Here is a 20,448-nt window from a genome sequence, read left to right on the forward strand (position 1 = left end):
GCTCATTGAGAGCTGACCGTGCACTTAGCGGCTGGCCAATCGATGTGAGGTGGGAAAAAGCAACCTTGGTGTGAGCGCAAGGCCGCCAAGGGGTGCGCCCACGGGAAAGAGGAGCTCGGGTAAAGAGAAGATCCTTCTCTAACACAGACTCGAGAACCTCAAGAACCTCAAGACCTCAAGACTCGAGAACCTCAAGAATCTCAAGACTCAAGAACCCCAAGAAGCAAGACTCACAAGAACCCAAGTTCCCCGTGAACTTAAGAATTTACGATTTCAGTGGATGGTCATCACCCGAAGCGGAATGGATACTTCGCATGGAGGTGATGGGCATGAAAGTAGTGAAGAAGAATTTCCCCACCAAGGAAGAGTTTAACCCTATGTGTAGGTGGACAAGCTACTTCATGACATGAGTTCAGTTCAGTTAGCCTAGCTTAGGAAGTGTTTTGGCACTTTTGTGAGTCTATTCGCAGACCGTGCATGTCCAGACACTTAGATTAGATGCATATCCTCTGGTTGCACACAACATGATCATCAGATTTCCATAAGAACCCATCAGGAGCATTTTTACAGTGCATAGACCTATTGTCCCTATTTTAGCCAATTTTCACTTATTATTTTTAAGTGACTTTTGTTGAGAACTAGGTAGGGCAAATTTACCAAGCATGTATGTAAGAAACCTAGCGCTAGCACTTTCTCGCAGAAGAGGCAGCAGAACATCTTGTTCAACAGGCACCTTCTGAGCAAGATCCCCCCCCATCAACAGACTTAGCGTTTTGCACCTGCAAAGCCTAGCGTTTTCAGCCATTCCAAGCTTGGCGTTTTGCATTGTAGATCAGCCCCGGCAGCAACAAGACAACAGATCCATAGCGTTTTTGCATCAGAACCAAAATCAGTCCTAGCGTTTTTGCATCAGACTGGCATCTCAGCGTTTTGCAGATCCACTGCGACGGAACCACCACAAGCACTAGCGTTTTCAGTTTTCAGCATTTAGACATAGCAGAACAAGTCTCAAACCTCGCAGATCTCACCTTCCCGCAGCAGATCCTTGCCGCACGGTCAGATCCATCGAAGTTTGCAGTTTCAGCCCGGAAATTGCAGATTTCAGCATCTGCGTTTTCAGCGCGTCGTCGTTGCATCGTCGCCATTGACATCGTCACCGACATAGAGTCAGAATTCAGCAGATCAAGATTTGCAAATTTCAATCCTTAGCGTTTTCAGATTACAACCCGTCTTGTCGTCGTCCTCATCGTCGTCGACATCATCGGCAAGTCCAAGCATTGTAGAGATTTGTGCAATCAATAGTAGACCGCTCTCGCTATAGAGAGTGGGGCCTTTGGAGGAGGGTTTGACAACATTCTGGTGTCGTATTGTAACAAACTTGGACACTCCAAGTCAAGAATCAACCGCGACAGCACCAAATAACCACTTCAAAACAATTCACAGATCACAATAGATTTGCACTGGCCCGGCGGAGTTCCGTGCCTAGAGATATTGGCCCCAAAGACTGGCGCCCCTTTCGGTATTTCTTTTTGTATTAATCAATCATCAAAGTACAAGAGAGCGGTTAGGGTTTCACTCTCAGACTCTGCGTCCAGATGCTCTGAGAAGTGAGGCCCTCACCACTAATTTAAAGGTTACAAGGGATGCCCAAAAGCAGAGCCCCAAAAGCTTTTAAAATCAAAAGCATCAGTTCTCTCTCTCTCTCTTAGAGAGTCTTTTCTCTTTTTTTTATAAAAAAAAGCAAAAGCAAAATTCGCGTCGCTCATCATTTTCCCAAAAAAAAATAAATAAATTTTTTTAAAAAATAATAATCCGCCTCCGCGATTTCCGGAATTTAGGGTTTTTGGCAAAAATTAGGGTTTGCAGGAATTTTAGGGTTTCTGGCAGAAATTAGGGTTTCTGCTGTCCGCCACGTCATCACTTTGTGACATACCCCCCTCTTGAAAGCATTGTAATCGACCGCGATTACGCCTGCAAAACCGACAAAAGCCATAAACCGTCTTAGCAGACACTGACTGTTAGTACCTACGTACTAGGAACACACATCTAGCACATGTACAAAATCGACAGTCACATCACACGACATCACAGGACATCACATGACATTCAACATTCATTCGGATCTTAGACCATGATTTATCGGCAATGTAGCTAGCAATCACATCTAGGTCCAATCGGGACCTCATCGATGTCCGATTGACTAACCCCTATTGCAACCATGTCTATTCGAGATCAATCAGACCAAAATGCTGCAGTCATTTCGGCTATCAGTTCCTGCACTCACAAGAAGTCAAGAACAAATCAGTATCATAATCAGGAATTCCATTTCATAAAGTCATCCAGCAGAATACTGTCAGCTCTCAGTATCCCTGAAGCTCAAAGAGACATCAGTGACTTTAGTATCAAAATCGAGGCATCTGTCGACAAAGGAGTGGAGCGACTCCCCTCTTGTGCATCCCACTGCACCAGATCTTCGGCCAAGCTGAGTTTCTGGGTTCCGTTTGGAGTAGACTATGCTAAACCAAAACATCGAGGTAAAGTTTCACAATCCGAGGAGTATCTGCTAGGTCCTCCTCCATCCACTTCGCATCAAATGCAGGAAAGTTCTTGAACTTAACCAAGAACCGCCTTCGGACGTTACCTTTCTTTGTATCATTATGTGCCAAAATCTGTTCAGGAACAAGGATCTCCTCGTTTTCTTCCACTTCGGGTTGCTCATCAGGCTCCCCATCATCAGGCACATCACCCTTAACAGGTTTCAAGAGACTCACATGCAATGCATTGTGAATCCTCCAAGTATTTGGCAGTTTCAATCGGAAGGAGACATCATTTATCTTGTCAGTAATCTGGAAAGGTCCGTAGTATCACATACTAAGCTTTGGAAAAAGCCTCTCCTTTCCCTGTTTCTTTCTTAGGCGTGCCTTCTCAAAAGTAAGAGCACCCAATCATCCTCCTTCAGTTTCCAGTCGCGACGATGGCGATCCGCTGCCTTTTTCTGTCGTTCTTGAGACTTCTGTAAAGTCTCGCGAACCTTGGTAAAAGCCGTATCCAAATCTCGCGAATATTCATCCACTTCAAATTTCTAATCTTTCGTGCTCTGGAAGGATGGAACCTTCACAGCAGTTTCAACAATCTCACATGGCGTCTTCCCCGTCGAAGAGTGTATCGTGTTATTGTAGGCAAATTCCACCAAAGGTAAGTTCTTTTCCCATTGAGTCTTCTGATCCGAGATACAAGACTTCAATAAATCTAAAATCACTGAATTGACAATCTCAAATTGCCCGTCAGTCTGCAAGTGGAACGATGACGAGAACTGCAACTGCGTGCCAATGTTCTCCCAAATTGCTTTCCAAAACAAACTCATAAATCTGGGGTCTCTGTCGGAGACAATCGTCTCAGGCGTGCCATGTAATCGGAAAATCATCGTGATCATTCTGTATTCTCGGGAGATAAAAAAAAATGAAATCCATTTCAATATTTTCCCAGGGGCGGGTGGGTATGGGTAAAGGCTGTAACAATCCCTGTGCCTTATGCCTGTCAAACTTGACCTTCTGGCATACCAAGCAACTGCGCACAAACTCTTCCACATCCTTCTTCAGTCTCCGCCAAAAGAAATATCTCTCTACCCCTTTCATGGTGGTAGCAATGCCGCGGTGACCCGTAAAAGGTGGACAGTGGCAATCAGTCATAACCTTTTCCCTCAACGGCTGTGTAACGCACAACATAGTCTTTTTCATCAAGTAGCCTTCCCGAAGGGAGTATCCAGCTACTGTCTCCCCATCCCGTATCCGTGTGAACATATCTGCAAAACCTGTATCTGTGGCACACTGATCGACCATATCCTCGAAGCTCCTATGATGTATCACGGAAATAGCCAAAACCAACGGTTTCCGAGACAAAGCATCTGCCACCACATTCTTCTGTCCCTGCACATGGACAATCTGGAAGTGAAACTGTGACAAGATGTTCGCCCACCGCATCTGCTTTTCCGAAAGCTGCTTCTGTGACAAGAAGTAGCGCAAACTCTGATGGTCTGTAAAGACAATAAAATCCGCTCCGAGTAGGTAATGCCGCCACTGAGTAAGAGCATGGATAACCGCCAAAAGCTCTTTCTCATAAATCTGTGCTGTCATCTCCGGCCTAGAGAACAAACGGCTCTCGTAAGCTATGACATGGCCTTCTTGCATCAAGACCGCACCCAGACTACGACCACAAGCATCACAATATACTTCGAATGACTTCTGCAAGTCCGGCAAAGTCAAAATAGGTCCCGTAGTCAATTTCTCTTTCAATGTCTGAAAGGCAGTCACCTCTGTGGGTCCCCACGAAAAAGGTACTCCTTTCTGTGTCAAGATATGCAAAGGGGAAGCAACCTCTGCAAACTTTCGTATGAACCGCCTGTAGTATGAACATAGTCCCAAGAAGCTTCTAACTTCATGGACATTCCTCAAATCGGGCCAATCACGGATAGTCTCTATCTTGGCCGGGTCCATTTGCACTCCTGTTGCTGACACAATGTGTCCCAAAAAGTGTATCTCTAGTAGGAAAAATTCACTTTTCTTAGCATTAATCACTAACGTGTGATCTCGTAATTGCCTGAAAGACTTGAAGCAGATGATCTCTGTGTTCTGCCTCATTCTTGGAGAAAACAATGATGTCGTCAAAGAAAGTGCCAACAAATAGTCTGTACTCTTGAAAAATCCTGTCCATCATCCGGTTAAATGTCGCAGGAGCATTGGTTAAGCCAAAAGGCATCACCAAAAACTCAAATAACCCAAAAGTCGTCCGAAAAGCTGTCTTGTAGACATCTCCTGGTGCTATCCTGATCTGATGATATCCACTCTTCAAGTCAATCCTGCTAAAGCACGAGGATCCCTGTAACCTGTCGAGTATATCATCGATCCTAGGAATCGGAAATCTGTTCTTGATGGTGATTTCGTTGAGAGTGCTATAATCGATGCACATTCTCCAAGATCTGTCTTTCTTCAAAATCAACAACACTGGAGAGCAATACGGTGAAGTACTAAGCTGGACAAGACCCTTTTCCAAGAGGTCTTTCACTGAGTTCATAATCTTTTCATTCTGTACTCGGCTCACACGATAAGGTGGCCGATTCGGTGGCGTGCTTCCAGATATCAGATCAATGGTATGATCTTCAGGCCCTCTCAAAAGCAATCGGCATGAGTGTGGAGAAAAAAATCTTTGCGTTCTTTTCTTCAGGTCAAAACATATTCAACTTTTATCCATCGTTCAGTTCTCCCAAAAGAATGAGTAAGAAAACTGAAGTTCATCAAGTACAATCTCTAAGCCCTTCATTTATCAAAGTCGCTTTCTCGGCCCGGTAGTCAACCACGGCGTAGTTCTTGTGGTACCAAGGGATCCCGAGTAGAACGTCACTCACGTGCCCTGAACACCCCTGTCATTGCAAACGAAGTTTGCCAATGCTCGGTGTAATGGCAACATCCCATCCGGGTGCCAGTCGAACTACCTCCGCCAGTGGCGTCAGTCTGTCGGGCGCAGTTCCAAATCGAGCCGCCAATTCCAAGTGAAAAGAAGTTGGCCTTTGCTCCTTCAAAAGAGCTTCTTGATCCTTCACTTTGCCCCAAAAAAAAACGGCAAAGTTTGTACTTTCATTCATTTGATTCGGTGCAAGTCCCACGCCATGTGGTACCAGTTCTGCTTTTCTATCTGCCTTTTCTGCCACATTCCTCAGCTGCTCTCGAACTCTCAGACCTGTCGTCGTCTTTATCATTCTGTTCTTTCTGTGCCTTATCAGGGCACTTTGCGGAAATATGTCCATGTTTCCCGCATCCAAAGCACTTCCCCTCTCTGATGAAGCGAGCTCTCTCCTCAGGAGTAAGCTTGGGTCGTGCATCCTTTTTTTTTCTCTGGGTTGCTCTTTTTCATTCTACTTTCATTCCCAGAAGTCTGTTCGGCTCGTTGTGTCATGGCCTCATCTGTGGGGTAGGTCAGACTGCCAGAGTGAATGGCAAAGCCCCGCTTCGCATGACTCATCAACTCCTGAATAGAAGCTGACTTCTGTTCCAAGCAGCGATCTCGGATCTCTGTAGGTAGACCCAAGGTAAACCGCTCAATCTGTTCTCTGAACGAGATCTTCTTGAATGAAGAGGCGGGTAGAAAAGAGCTCCAGAATCTTTCACAATAAGAATTCACTGTATCGCTCTTGGTCATCCGGAGATGGTTCCAAGCAGCTCGTATATCTCGCTCAAACTCTTGAGTCAACCAAGAAGAAATAAAAAGCCTCTTGAATTTCAGCCATGTAACTGGCACAGTCTTGCTTAATAGAAGCGTGGACCACCTAGTACGAGCATTCCCCTCAGAGTAAGAGGTAGCTCTCCGAATCTTGGAGTGCTCTGAATAGCGTCCGCCCGCGAAAGCGATGTCAAACTGCTGTATAAGAGACAAAGCCTTCGAAGCATCTGAGTATCCTGAAAAGTATCAAACTTGATCGAGTGGCCACCTTCCTTAAACTCTCGGACTTTCTTGCTGTTATCTTCGAGAAAGTCATACTGGTTGGCTTTGTAAAAATTCTTCTTGTTCGCATAAAACTTTCCGTCATCGGAATCTGAGCTATCTGTAGACGAGTCCTCAGTAGAACTGTCAGTCTCTGGGCGAGATGTAGCCTTCTTTGCCTTTTTCTTGCCCATTCCGAAGCTTTGTGTCTTGCTTCGCTTTTTGCTTTTTTTCTGTCTTCTTCGCTCTAATCCGAGGAGCTAGAAGAACTGTCAGAAGAAGAAGAAGAAGAACTGGGTACTCCTTCAAATCGAACACGCTTCTTCCGTTTCTTTGCTTTGTCGAATGTCGACTAACGACCCAAATATCCCGGGAAGTCAGTACCTTTGTTCTGCTTTTTGCCGTGCTTTTTGCCTTTCTTTTGCATGTCGAAAAGCTGAGCAATCCGTGCATCAACCACGTTCTCCAGTTCCTTCTCCGTATATTTCTTGGAGGCAGAAGGTTTCTTGAGAGCAGGTTTCGGGAGTGGTGTTGTGGTTCTCTGCCACTCCATCTGTACCTCTTTCAAAGAGGTCTGGTTCATATATTTTGCCATCTTCGGGTCCTTGGCAAAATTGAGCATCATCTTTGTTGCATCGCCGATCAATTGACGACACTCCATCTCTGTTTGCTCCGCCTGAGTAGGCCGAGGCGGGCCATACTCTTTGCCTGAATCTTCGTTGTGATCCCAGCCCGCATCTCCAGATGCAGAGGGAGTCGACTGATCATTGCCTGAAGCCATAGGTGCCGTGGAAAAAAAAATCCGGGGATCGGATTTCCCGTAGAAGAGAAATCGGCCGTGCTCTGATACCACTGTAACAAACTTGGACACTCCAAGTCAAGAATCAACCGCGACAGCACCAAATAACCACTTCAAAACAATTCACAGATCACAATAGATTTGCACTGGCCCGGCGGAGTTCCGTGCCTAGAGATATTGGCCCCAAAGACTGGCGCCCCTTTCGGTATTTCTTTTTGTATTAATCAATCATCAAAGTACAAGAGAGCGGTTAGGGTTTCACTCTCAGACTCTGCGTCCAGATGCTCTGAGAAGTGAGGCCCTCACCACTAATTTAAAGGTTACAAGGGATGCCCAAAAGCAGAGCCCCAAAAGCTTTTAAAATCAAAAGCATCAGTTCTCTCTCTCTCTTAGAGAGTCTTTTCTCTTTTTTTTTATAAAAAAAAGCAAAAGCAAAATTCGCGTCGCTCATCATTTTCCCAAAAAAAAATAAATAAATTTTTTTAAAAAATAATAATCCGCCTCCGCGATTTCCGGAATTTAGGGTTTTTGGCAAAAATTAGGGTTTGCAGGAATTTTAGGGTTTCTGGCAGAAATTAGGGTTTCTGCTGTCCGCCACGTCATCACTTTGTGACACGTATTCTTCTATCTCTATCTATCAGTCTCAGCACCTTCATTCACAGTGTTCACCACTTTGTTTGTGTCCATTGCACTCGCTCATTGAAGGAACGGAAGGCTCTCCCTTCCGTAAGTAAAAGGAACCCTTGAGCACAGTTCGGAGCACTCATCTTGAGCAAAGTTTAACATTCACTTCCGCTGCACCTTATAGCGTTGATCCTTTCATGGATGTCTTGGTTTGCTAAATCTTGTTACAATCAGATTCATATCCTTTCTTTTCACATTTCAAGCAAACCATGCCCATGACCATCCCCACAAGACAATACATTCACATAACATGCAGTGCACAAAATGTGCTGCCGCATTGGTGAAGTCTGCCCATGCAGGCTTCAATCAATCGGTAATCCCTACACACTTTCTGCGTGGCTTCTGGAAATGTGCCTGATGACACTGGGGGAGATGGAGAGAGGGGCCTTAACAAAAATGTTGGTTATGTTTGTTTTATACATGCCATTTGGTTGATTGATATGAATGTCGTTTTACAGTGGCCTCTCTTTTGTAGGATTTCAAAACAAACAAGACCAAAGAGGAACTTTTGGCAGAGGAGAGGGATTATAAACGGCGCCGGATGTCTTATCGTGGCAAGAAAGTCCAACGAACGCCTGCAGAGGTAAAGCAGTTGATTTTCAGGGACTTAACGTGTAACATAGAGCTAAAAGATTAATTGCTTCGTTTCGATCAGCATGATCTCTAATAATTGTGTATCTGTTGGTGAAGGATACACCATATCCATGCATTCATGCTTGGTAAAGATTGTGTGAATGAAGGTTTTGCCAATTAACTTTGTATGATATATAATGTTGATCGTATTCATGAAGGTCACTAATCAGAAAGGCCACTGCCATTAATTTGTTGTAGGAGGCAGATATACTCTGTTTCTTGACAAGACCTCTTTTTGCAGGTCCTGCGAGACATCATCGAGGGCCATATGGAGGACATCATTGCTGCTGGTGGGATTGGTTGTATTGGTAGGAGACCACAGGATGCACCATTACCAGAGTCGAAAACGGTGTCAGCATCAGGTCTTGTGTATACGATTTGTGCTGAAATGATTAATACAATTTGCTAATGGTCAAGCAATAATGTGCTGATGAGGGGTTTTTCTAGGGACTAAAGACAACACAATTAATAGTCAAAACTCAAGGTCAAGCAGCAGAGATGCTGCAAGCAAAGAAATGGGTACACCTTATCATGATTACGACAGATACTCCAGATCTGAAAGCAGGGAATCATTCAGAACAGAAAGGGGGGGAAAACACAGGTCTAGCTCGATGTCCCTGAGCAGTGGCAGTCAGAGACATGAACAAAGCTATCGAGAAAGGTCTGGGAGCATGTTTCACGTCCACAGTGGTGATAATTCTTCTGAGAGGAGGTATGAGTCTGCTAGAGATCACCGAAGGTGGGGGAGCAAGGTTCATGGTGAGAGGCAACAAGCTCGTGACTGAATCGCGTGACTGTTATTGTTGGTGGATCAAACTGTGAACCATGCTGGATGCGTAGGCATGCTTATTTCTGCATCGGTAGTATCTCCAGATGGTGCTGCTGTGGGGCCTCAACAGCTTATACAGCAGTTTGCATTAAATCCAGGGCCTTTTTAGGACTGAAGACTTCCGGTTTTCCATCAGGCAGCAAGGTTCATGGATTGGAATGTTGTATCCTTGTGAGTATCCTGCAAATTTTGCGGTTTTTTTGTTCTTGATGAGATTTTTATGCATAAAATTTTCCTGTGCTGCAACTCTACTGCTGTATGAGAGTTGATTTATTGGGGGAGGAGTTCGTCAGGCAGAGATGCAAAGCTAAAAGCAAGCAACTGTATCCTTAACAATATCCTAAACCTGCAAGATAGTCAAGGCTTTCCATTTATGCTTTCTTTTCTTTTCTTTCTAGAAGTTTCATGAGAGATTGTTGACAGCAGGTAGAAATTGTGGAGCCACATCACTAGCTCAAAACAAAACTGTCTTTCAAGCTGTCGCCGGTGGATAAAAAGTGGTTCCTTTGGGGGTTGTTTGGTCAGAAGACATAGGTAGCTTATAAGCTGGTCACCTCTCTTGAAGGAATTTATGTTTTTTGTGATAGGAAATGACCAAAATACCCTTGAAATTTGTGGAAATTCCCAAAAGGCCTCTCAAATTAAAAATTTCCTTGAGTACCCCTAATACTTGGTAAATTTTACCAAAAATTCCCCAAATGCCTTCATACAAATTCGCAAAATACCCCTTGTCTGGAGACCTACTGTTTTGTGACTTCCCATAGGACGATGGGTTCTTGCTTGATAGAAGATGTTAGTTAGAATTATAATTTTTGATAATATTATGGGCTATTGGGATGAAATAGTTCCTTATAGTTATGTGAGACCGTATTGGTGGAAATTTTGTTCTGTACACACTTAAATGTAGATCTTATCCATGAAAAAGCATAAACCATGTGAAAATTGGAGCAGTCCATCCAAAACAAGTGGGATGGTATTCTTGGAATTTTTCAAAGCTTCAGCGGGTATTTTGGGAATTTCCACGAAGTAAAGGGTATTTTAATAGTATTCCCTTTTTCGACTACATGCAGTTTATAGAAAATTTTGAAGACCATGTCACACGAAGGGTTTCCCATTTACTGAATGCCATTTTCTAAATGCAATCAATGGAGACCATTTACTTTTTTTTTTGGGCTTTATATGTGGTAACGCATATTTTGCACTCCACATCACGAACAAAGTCAGACCCATTCTTATGTACATTTTTAATCTCAAGGCATGTCTCAAAGTCCAGCATGATATAACGTCCCTTTGTTTATGTGCTTAATGCAATGTGAGAAGCGCTTGATTGGAGTTGTAATGTTCTTGGTTTTGGTCAATATGAGAGGTGGAAGGTTTTGTATGTCTTTCTATAGTGGTGTTGATAGTAATGCGCCACTTCCATGTTCTATGTAACATTATTTTGTGTTCCAAGTTGCTGGCTTTTACATGATTGCCATACAACGGCAAAGGCAAAGCTCAATCAGTTTAAATGACTAATGATTTGCCTTTATAAGAATCTGTGCATAGCTTGTGTCTCCATTGAATTTCATGTGAATTACATAATTATGTTCTAATTTGCTAGTGGTTACTGTTACATGTTTTAGAATGCATTTAGTGTAACTTCTTATGGGTTTCATTCTATCAATTGGTCACATTCAAGTGATTCGCTACATCCTAAAGAAAGTGATTGGCATTCATAAAGTTCACACTGAAACTTAGATGCAAACAATCAGTCTAGTCCATCTAGTTCAAAAGTGTTGATACACAAAGATCACTATCTAGCCATCTCATCCTTTCGATGCACTAAGACTTGTGTCCAGTCATCTCATTCGGATAGATATATTATTGCAATAGGATCACACTCACAAATCATTTTTACATGTCCACTTCAAGACCTCATACATCATTGAGTAATCACATCTATATCTCACTAATCTCTTGTACACTAAATTTATAATATCAATCATCAATATCACGCTTGCTAATGAGTAGAGACAAAATGCTCCAGACATTCCACTCACTCAAATGAGGATTTCAGTCACTTTGAAGTATACTTACACATTAGTTTTCCTCTATAGGTATATTTGACATATGCCCTCTATATGGCTATGCATTAGAGAAATTTATGTACGTAGAGGTGAACTAATAAAATTACAGGTGTTTTCCTTGGCCATAGGATTTATCAATCGAATCATGTGTGCATTCTAGAGTATGCTTTAAATTCAAGTTGGTTTTGATTTACCTGTGCTATCAATGGTTCAAGGCCCAAGCATACTCATTCTATTTAATGGTAGTAACGATACAATTGTTGAAATTCACAACATTTTAGCCACCCGTTGCTCCTATTCATAATCTTTAGATGACCGAGAACAAAGTGTTTCACAAGCTTTGGTATTCATTTGAATTTGTAGCATAAGTAGAATTGAACTTTCATTGATTTTAAGTTTTATCCACAAGATATAGTAAACTTGAAATATGAGCTCAAAAGTGTTAGTCAAGCAGAGTTCTTTGATCACAAAGATTGATAGCCCTCAAATACAAATATTTGCAAAGGAATAATGATACTAGATAATTGCGTATAGTAGCATAACACCACATTGGCTCATGACTACAAACAAACTATAGCAATGATAATGTTGTAATGGATCTCTTTATAACTCTTTGTTGTCCATTCCTATTCAGAAGTGTTTATTGACTATGCCTTCGTCATTTTTCAACCATATTTGTCTTGGATTGCACCCTTCCTTAGGGTGTGTCCCCACTTCTCCATTCCTTCCTTTTTTTCTTTGAATTTTGCTATGTACCAAAGAATTATTTCTTGCACATCATTAATTTGAAACTAGTCATAAAAAAACTTTAAGCATTCAATTATTTTATGACATTCAATTAACTAGACGTCTTTAGTGAGTCTAGCACTTCATACTGCTCTTAGTTGCCTTTAGACTAAATAATTTGATCACTTCATTCTAAGTGAATGTATAGCTTCAAACATTTTTGCCATATGTTAAGGTGTTTCCTTGTAGGCTTGCAATGCATCGCCCCTTTGAGTGATTTTTTTTGCCTTTGGGCTGTCTTTTCTTACCTTGTTTGACAACCTTCATGATGGTGAAATGTCCCATAACTACTTTTCCAACTCTATGGTTGTACTTTACAATACCAAAACTAGAGCTTGGCATGTCAAGTGAGATTGTTTAAGTTGGCTTTTGATTGGTACTAGTTTGAGTTTGTCCTAGTAACTTTTACTCCTTTATCTAATGGTTGAGTCTTGTGGATATGTGACTCAAGTACATTCATACCTTTAGTAATTTGTTGGTCCACATCCTTTGAGGGAATTCTCTTCAAGCTGGACCGAGAGTATCTTCCTCATAGATGCACCAATATAAATGATTACATATGAACCATCTTAAAATAAATTCTACTTTCCTTGGGCAACTTTCTTTGTTTGCAAAATTACTATCTTATGCAAGAATGTAGCTAAATAAAAGGAGCACTAATGTCCTTGCACCTAGTTATCAAAATCCTAATTTTGTAATAAAAGACAAATTGTTAGCTTTTATAGCCAACTTCAAGGTATTTGTACTGTTTAGCAGAGTAAGAGTGACACCTTGAGTAGCTTTCTATCTCTTTGCTATCTAGTGACTATCAATGAATTTGCTACTAGTGGCCTTGTCAAATCTTTTTTAGATTTGGCATATGGAACTTTCACAATTTTAGTCAATGCTACAGTAGACATTTATAGTTGCCATCAATGCCACAATCTTTTCATTTGGTTGATAGCTATGGAGACCTTATGCTGCTATCTTTGTTCTTTTAATTTTCCATGCCAGTAGGAGTGATAATGCAGAGACCTAGGTGAAGAAGGTGAGCACACTTAAGGTAGAACATTGGCCTTGATCTGGGGTGACTCACATCTTGGCATTGCAGGGACTTGGATGCATGCCAAATAGGTCAAAAGTGACGTAGGAAAGTATGTTGATGCTCTCTTGACTTAGAAAGAGAGACATGAGATGATTGTGTGTATGCCATTGCTTTCCTAAGTGAAGCAACATTTGTTATTATTGTGTGTAGTGCACATGTCATTTGTGAATTGGCTTTTATCATTAATTATTAAAAATAAACTCTCACTCTTTTGGGGGAAAAAAATTTACTTCACATCCAGCTTTGTAAGCTTTGTTAGACCACTCTTTCCTTTAGTATATGTTTGAAGGAATTAGGTTAATCCCTTTCATAAGTCTTCATCGGTCTAAACCTTTTTATCTTTATGTCCAATATCAGGTCTAGGGTAGTCTTCAAAAGTTATATTGAGAACACTGGTGCTAGAAGAGTTATCAACTTGAGCCCTTTGTTTTATCATCTTGATCTATCTCCCTTCTCTATCTAAATAATAATATAATGTTCCTCTGCTGTTGTACTCACTAAGGAGCATCATAACCAACAAATCCTTCAAACCCATTGCAGCTTTTGAGGACACCTAGCTGATCTCTTAAGGTCTCGACCATGAAATCCCCATTTTGGGTTTCTTAGATCCCATTTGAGATTGATAAAATAGACCTAAGTATTCCTTTTGGAGATATTGATGTTTTACTTTCTCGTCAAGCACATCCTTTCTTTGTTGCTAGTGGTTGATCCCAGATGGCATTTTGCATGATTTCATTAAATCCTATCAGGTCATGCACTATTTTTCTTAGTTTTAGATTATATACTCTAAATCCATTCTTAGAATGGGAATCATAAAATTAAGTGGTAAATCCACCTCAACTCTAAAAAACATCTAAAATGGGATTAGGCCTCTTCTTACCTTGTTGTCAATTTTCTAAGCCCAAATGATAGCAATACTATGACATGAAAGCATTGTCTACAACTTCGAATCCTAGTTGTGATTCTGCTTATTGACTATGTTTGTTAGAGGTGTCTTATGTATTGTGGAATTTCAATGCTTGATCATGGATTTCTTGGTTTGTATTTGCATAGTTTCAATGATAGAATGGCTCTCTTGATTTTAAATTGTTTTGATTGGACATACAAGATGATCAGGCCTCTTCTTACCTCGTTGTCAATTTGGTAGTGATAGCAATATTATGACCTGCAAGTTTTGTCTATAACTTCCAATCCTAGTTGTGATTTTGCTTCTTGACTATCTTTGTTAGAAGTGTCTTTAGTGTTTTGTTGGTGCTATCCATCTAGGATAATGTATTGTGGAATCTCAATGCTTGATCACAGATTCCTTGGTTTGTATTTGCATAGTCATTGATAAAATGGCTCTTGATTTTAAGCTTTTTTGATTGGACATACAAGATGACAATTGATCTACCAATAAATAAACACTATTGTTGATCTTGCAATACTACTAGGGAACATTGGCTTTCACCCTAAAAGGTTAGGGTTAAGGTGGCATAACTAGTGTAGCATCAATAATGAGGAATCAGAGAGAGCAATTGGACAATGCACAAAGTAGAATACTAATAATGATCCTTGATTATAAAATGAAATGATCAACAACACAAATGTGTGTGTGTGTGTGTGTGTGTGTGTGTGTGTGTGTGTATAAAGTGTAGCTACTTATAGGAGTTGTAGATGGCTCGTTGCACCTACCAAGGGCAAGGAGGTATCTCTAAAGGGCAAGGGTCAACCTCCCAATGTAGGCTCCAAAGGGCACTCTTTTGGTCCCTTGTGAAAGTCACCTAAGCTCACATGCTATCACATGGTTTTGTACCCACTTGATGGTGACTAGACTGGAGATGGTACATACCAACATGTGGCATAGGAAAAAGGCTACATACCCAACAACCCTCCCTTGGAATTTAGACTAATGACCAATTGCAATGAGATCACATTGCCACAAAGGCTATGCCATGAAGGCTAGTAGAGCCACATAGGCTATGTTGTATCTCAAAGGACTATGGTGCCATGGAGACCAACGATTCCTCCCCTCAAACCAAGAATCTCTTAGGACCAAGATGTCCCCTCTAATAATGAGGCTAAGGTTCACCCATATTGTCTACAAGCTATCACTGTCACTAGTGAGCTATTGTCTTTTGTCTTCGTCTGTCACTCCTATTTTGTTGTTTCCTTTATGTTAGTGTCTCCTTGGAATTTGGAGAATGGATGCCCCTTTCTTTCACAATGAGCATTTTCTTTAAATTTCCAACAATCATTGGTTAGGTGCCTTGGTTTTTTGCACTCATGGCGCTTCCAAATGCCTTTATGCTTGCCATGATGTTGACACTGATAACAAGGGAAAGGGGTTATTGAAAATTGTTTTCCCAAGTAAATGCAAGTACTAACATACTTGTGTTTCTTGGATGGTGGCACGAAAGAGGTTCCTTCCTTGGGATTATGACAACAACTACATCAATAGCATGAGATCATCCATGATTCGGTTTTGGTTTTTTATGATTGATAAATAGTCCTTATAAATATTTCTTTGATATTTATATACGTTCACAAAAGTAATGCTATTTGTGAAAAATTGTAAAGACTAAATTTTGTCAATTGTACTCTCTTACCTCTATCAATTGTAAAGTCTACTTTTTGTCTACTATAAAGACTTATTTTTCTGTATCTATGTACGCGCTGTCTGCTGGTCTCTAGTTCCATTGTATGGTTCAAAATAGTTTGTGAGAAAACTATTGTTAGATAATCAATCTTAAAAACACACATACCTATTTCTAGCTAGCCTTTGGTCTGGCTAGCGCCAAACAATGGTCCTAGACCAGTTATATATCCCGACTTGACCTACCCAATTCAATAGGATGGGTGGGGGCACGATTCCTAATGTGGTCAAGAACATATAGCACATATTTTCTCTCACGATAGACACAAATTTTTAACATGACTACCTACCATGTACATCACATGTTAACCTACATAGTTTGAAAAGATAAGAGTGGGACCTTTAGATGCATATTTTGGTCCACAAAATTTATAACCTTACTTTCTTATTGTACTTATTATGCATACACAAAATTTGTAAAAAACAATAGTAATATCTCAAATGAGTTTATAACAGTGATTGATAACCTTTGAACATATCAACCTAATTGCAGGATATTGAAAAATTTCCATAACAAACATTGGAAACCATTTGCTGGAACATAAATGAACTCAATGGTGAATAATGGTATGCAATTTTGTCTTACTCAGTACTTGACATAGTATACTTAGTTAGATAGCTTTTTCTATGAGTTATGATGCTTAGCATCATAACTCATACTTGACATAGTTATGATGCTTATATATTTAAGCCCTATGGGCACCAATTTACCAAATGGTTACCTTTTTACATATGATAAATACCTCTTAAAACACTCCATATTGATTCCTCGAAAGGTTTTGTTCCTAATTTGTTCAAACTTGGTTGAGGGTAGGGTTCTACATGGTGGGTCCTATCTCCCACCACGTGGACTCTCTTCTCAAGGATGGATACAAGTGATGACTCTACACACACACACACACGCACACACACACACACACACACACACACACACACACACACACACACACACACACACACACACACACACACACACACATGTTTACCTATACAGTAGTCCGATTATATATATAAAACAAAAAAAAAATCATGTACATTTTTTTAACACAAATCCCTTGTGGAAATAATTTTTGGAAAAGGAAGTAGTTGAAAAATAAGGGGTTAACCTTCTTCCTCCCAAACGCCACATGGGAACCCACCCCTTGGGGGATTTTTGAGGTAGCTACTTTCATTACCTTAAACCTCACGCCCACTGGCTCTGTCTGTCTCACTTAACTACCTGCAATGCGTATGATACTCCCTACACGGGGTCTCTCTCCCTCTCAACTCCCCGTATGTAAACAGGAGTGGCCATAGAGGCGCCTTGGGAAGCAATAGCTACTGAGTACTTGATCGTGGGCGTCTTCACCTTGAACTTTCCCGGAGGTGCTATATAAGGTGAGGGTGCTCTGGGCGCTCACTTAGTCTATGGGTTTATTTTCCTCTATGTGTGTTTATCAAGGAGAGGTGTGAGGGCTTTTTTGATACTAAGCAGCTATGGAAGTTGTTGAGCTAGCATCTCAGGTTGGTACTCACCTTGATACCTTGATGACATACGTTAATGGTTTTTTTCTGCTAAACGAGCAGTTACCAACTAACGGTACCTAGTTTTTTTCCTTTGATTTTTTATGCAATTGCATAACTAGGCGATTAAAGATGGCTTGAAATACATTGATGATCATACTGAGTATTGTTTCGTTTTTGGGCCATTGTAGAGGAATTAGTTTTTGCCTTTTTTAGCTTGTACAACGCCATTAATCATTTCTTTAAAGGTATTTTTTGACAAACCAGATAAGTGGTGCTTGATGTAGCAATATTTGGATAAGAAAATGGAGGATCTTATACAAGATACTGTCATTTGTCTAGCCTAATGTCGGGGCTATTCTTCACTTTATTAGATACATGGAAATTATTGCATACTACTGCGTAGTGTGAAGGGGCTTTGTTTCTTTTGAGCAAAAGGTTGGGGTTTGTTTTTTTAGCTTGAACAACGCTTGTAACTCATTCTAGATGGTATGCTAACCAATACACAACCAGTATAGTGGTGCTTTAATGTGTCAATACTCGGACTGTGAAAAATGGGGGACCTTATACTTGATACTGTCGTTTTTCTAGCCTAGAGTCGGGGCTGTTGAGACTTTGTATATCAGATGCACAAATTTTTTTGCATACTACTGCGTAGTGTAAAGGGGTTTTTTCCTCCCTCATGCCACGTTTGGGATTGCTACACTTACAAAGGATCCCGAGTAGTAAATTATATCGCATAAAGTTGACAATACTGGTAACATATATAGGTTTTTCTCCTTACTAATCTTCTTGACTTGGGCTACACTTACAAAGAATCCCACGTAGTAAGTTATATCGCATGAAGTTGGCAGTATTGGTAACATATATGGGTTTTTTCTCCTTACTATTCTTCTTAACTTGGGCTCTTGTAGTGGAGTTTTTTTCATACAAACTTTGGTAGGATGACAATCGTAAATGAACATGAGATTGTTGAGTCGGCTTGACAAAAGCCGAGAGGTTTTTTTGGAAGGTATCTAGATTTGGTATTGAGAAACACTTTATGGCTTCATGATAATTAGTTAAGCCAGTGAAATCGGAGCGTGACAAAATTGGCAAAGATGTTCTGGTATTGGTACATATTTTAAGCTGATAATTAGGTTACTTTATGCTTTATGATACTTGAAAATTTGGGCCTCACAAATTGGCATAACAATTTTCTTAAAAAAACTAACCTATGGGTTAAAATAGGACACTTGGATCAAAAGGGGTAATGTCTTTTTGATCAAAATGATATATATGCTAAATATCTATTTAAAGGTCTTTCAAAACATTGGGCTATAAAGAAACCATACAATTACTAACATTTAATGAGATAAATAAACTGTTTTTTCTAAAAAGAACTAAAAGACATGAACATTTTTTGACAGTGGTTTTAATTAAAAAAGGGTTGTAAGTTGGACATGGATAATAACTGATATAGTCCATTGACACTTGTAATACACATCCAAGGTTAACGAATCCGTTGTCTTGTTTGGATGAATGCAGGTGAGGACTCTATCCTTTCTTGGATTGTTTTTGGCTTAAAGCTATTGTCAGTCAGATAGTATACCTGCTCTTACCACTTGGGAAGTAATTCTTTATTGGATCAGTATCATTGTATACTATAATGAGGCTTCATTCTAATACGCCATGTACAAAGATAATTCTAAGACCGAGTTATTTTTGTACTAATTTTTGCTTTTTCTCTGAAGCAAGCTGTCTTTTGAATGTAAAAGTTCAATCATGTCTTATTATATAAGTTAAAACAACTACACACACACACACACACACACACACACACACACACACACACACACACACACACACACACACACACACACACACACACACACACACACACTTATCTAGTTGACAATTATTGGACTAAACCTGGCTGACTTGTTCTCTCTTCGGAAATCTCATTCTCGCTATCTCCTGTACCAAGATGGAAACTCTACACTAACTTGGTAATAAGATGAGTCTCCCATGCCAAGATGCAGTACCTACACTAACTTGGTATGAACCGACCCTCCTTTGATGAAGGGATAGCGATGCTTTACCTCACAATCTGGGATTTTACTGCGGGGTTTGTCTTCTTTTCAGCCCTTTTTCTCATTTTCCCATTAATCTTCATTCGTAGTTCTCCCCTTGTGACTCCTCCCTATTCGGGTAACACATGATGGAATTTTAAAACCTCTACATGAAATTTAATTTTTTTCCTATTCTGGGGTTGTGAACAACCGTGCCTACATGTGACCTACCTAAACTATGGCTCATTCATGGGATACCTAACTGGAGTCAGTTAGTAGATATGCAATAGTTCTTTTGGTAAATCCTCCTCTCGATTGCGTTCTCAGCAGTGGTGAGGTTGCGACTCCTTCTATATGTACTCGTCCTTTCTCTACGTTCTCAAGCACTAACACCCACACCTCGAAGTGCGCATGTAAGCCGTCTTTTTACACTCGCCAGTCCTTGCTTTGAGAGTGCCAACCCTTAGCCAATTTGGCAGTTTTCACATGGTTTGGTTTTAAAACTCCTAGCTTTGATGAGCTGGAGTCTACCTATCTTGGGATTTTTCCAAAAAAAGGGAAGTCGACTCTGTCTGGCTATAACAAGCCTGCGGTTCTTTATTTGTTGCACACGCTGGCCGATATCGTGGCCTATAACATACCGTATTCTTGTTCTCAGTCTATCCGGTTCACCCTCACTCTGTCTGACCTAGAGACTCAGTGACAGACCCATGTTTAAGAGGCCCCTATGTTTAGGAGGCTATCTCGAATTGAGTGGTTGTGCTCCATTATATAATATCTTCAATCTTGGGGTGCATCTGGTCCCCTTTCATTGGCTCATTATCCCTTATCTACACTCTCAACGGGCTATATACGAGGTGGCCCCTTTCTTATGTTCTAAATAATATAGTGTTGGGCCCTC

The 20,448-nt window shown here is 40.7% G+C and overlaps 1 protein-coding gene across 2 annotated transcripts in view; it reads left to right on the forward strand.

The window, feature by feature from the left end:
• Window positions 1-10,751, forward strand: part of LOC147453423 (U11/U12 small nuclear ribonucleoprotein) — a 40,673-nt gene extending 29,922 nt beyond the window's left edge. Inside the window, exons 4-7 of one of the 2 annotated variants that reach the window (XM_086515608.1) lie at window positions 8,433-8,540; window positions 8,832-8,952; window positions 9,038-9,349; window positions 9,431-10,751. In XM_086515608.1, coding sequence (XP_086371734.1) covers window positions 8,433-8,540; window positions 8,832-8,952; window positions 9,038-9,349; window positions 9,431-9,528 — 639 coding nt within the window. In that variant the 3' untranslated portion in view covers window positions 9,529-10,751. Of the gene's footprint in view, window positions 1-8,432; window positions 8,541-8,831; window positions 8,953-9,037 lie in introns of both variants that reach the window. The other variant, XM_086515607.1, reaches the window with a different exon arrangement.
• The last annotated feature ends 9,697 nt before the right edge of the window (window positions 10,752-20,448 follow it).

The sequence above is a fragment of the Adiantum capillus-veneris genome, chromosome 7, assembly GCF_014529385.1.
Source record: "Adiantum capillus-veneris isolate H3 chromosome 7, ASM1452938v2, whole genome shotgun sequence".
Classification (NCBI taxonomy): Eukaryota; Viridiplantae; Streptophyta; class Polypodiopsida; order Polypodiales; family Pteridaceae; genus Adiantum; species Adiantum capillus-veneris.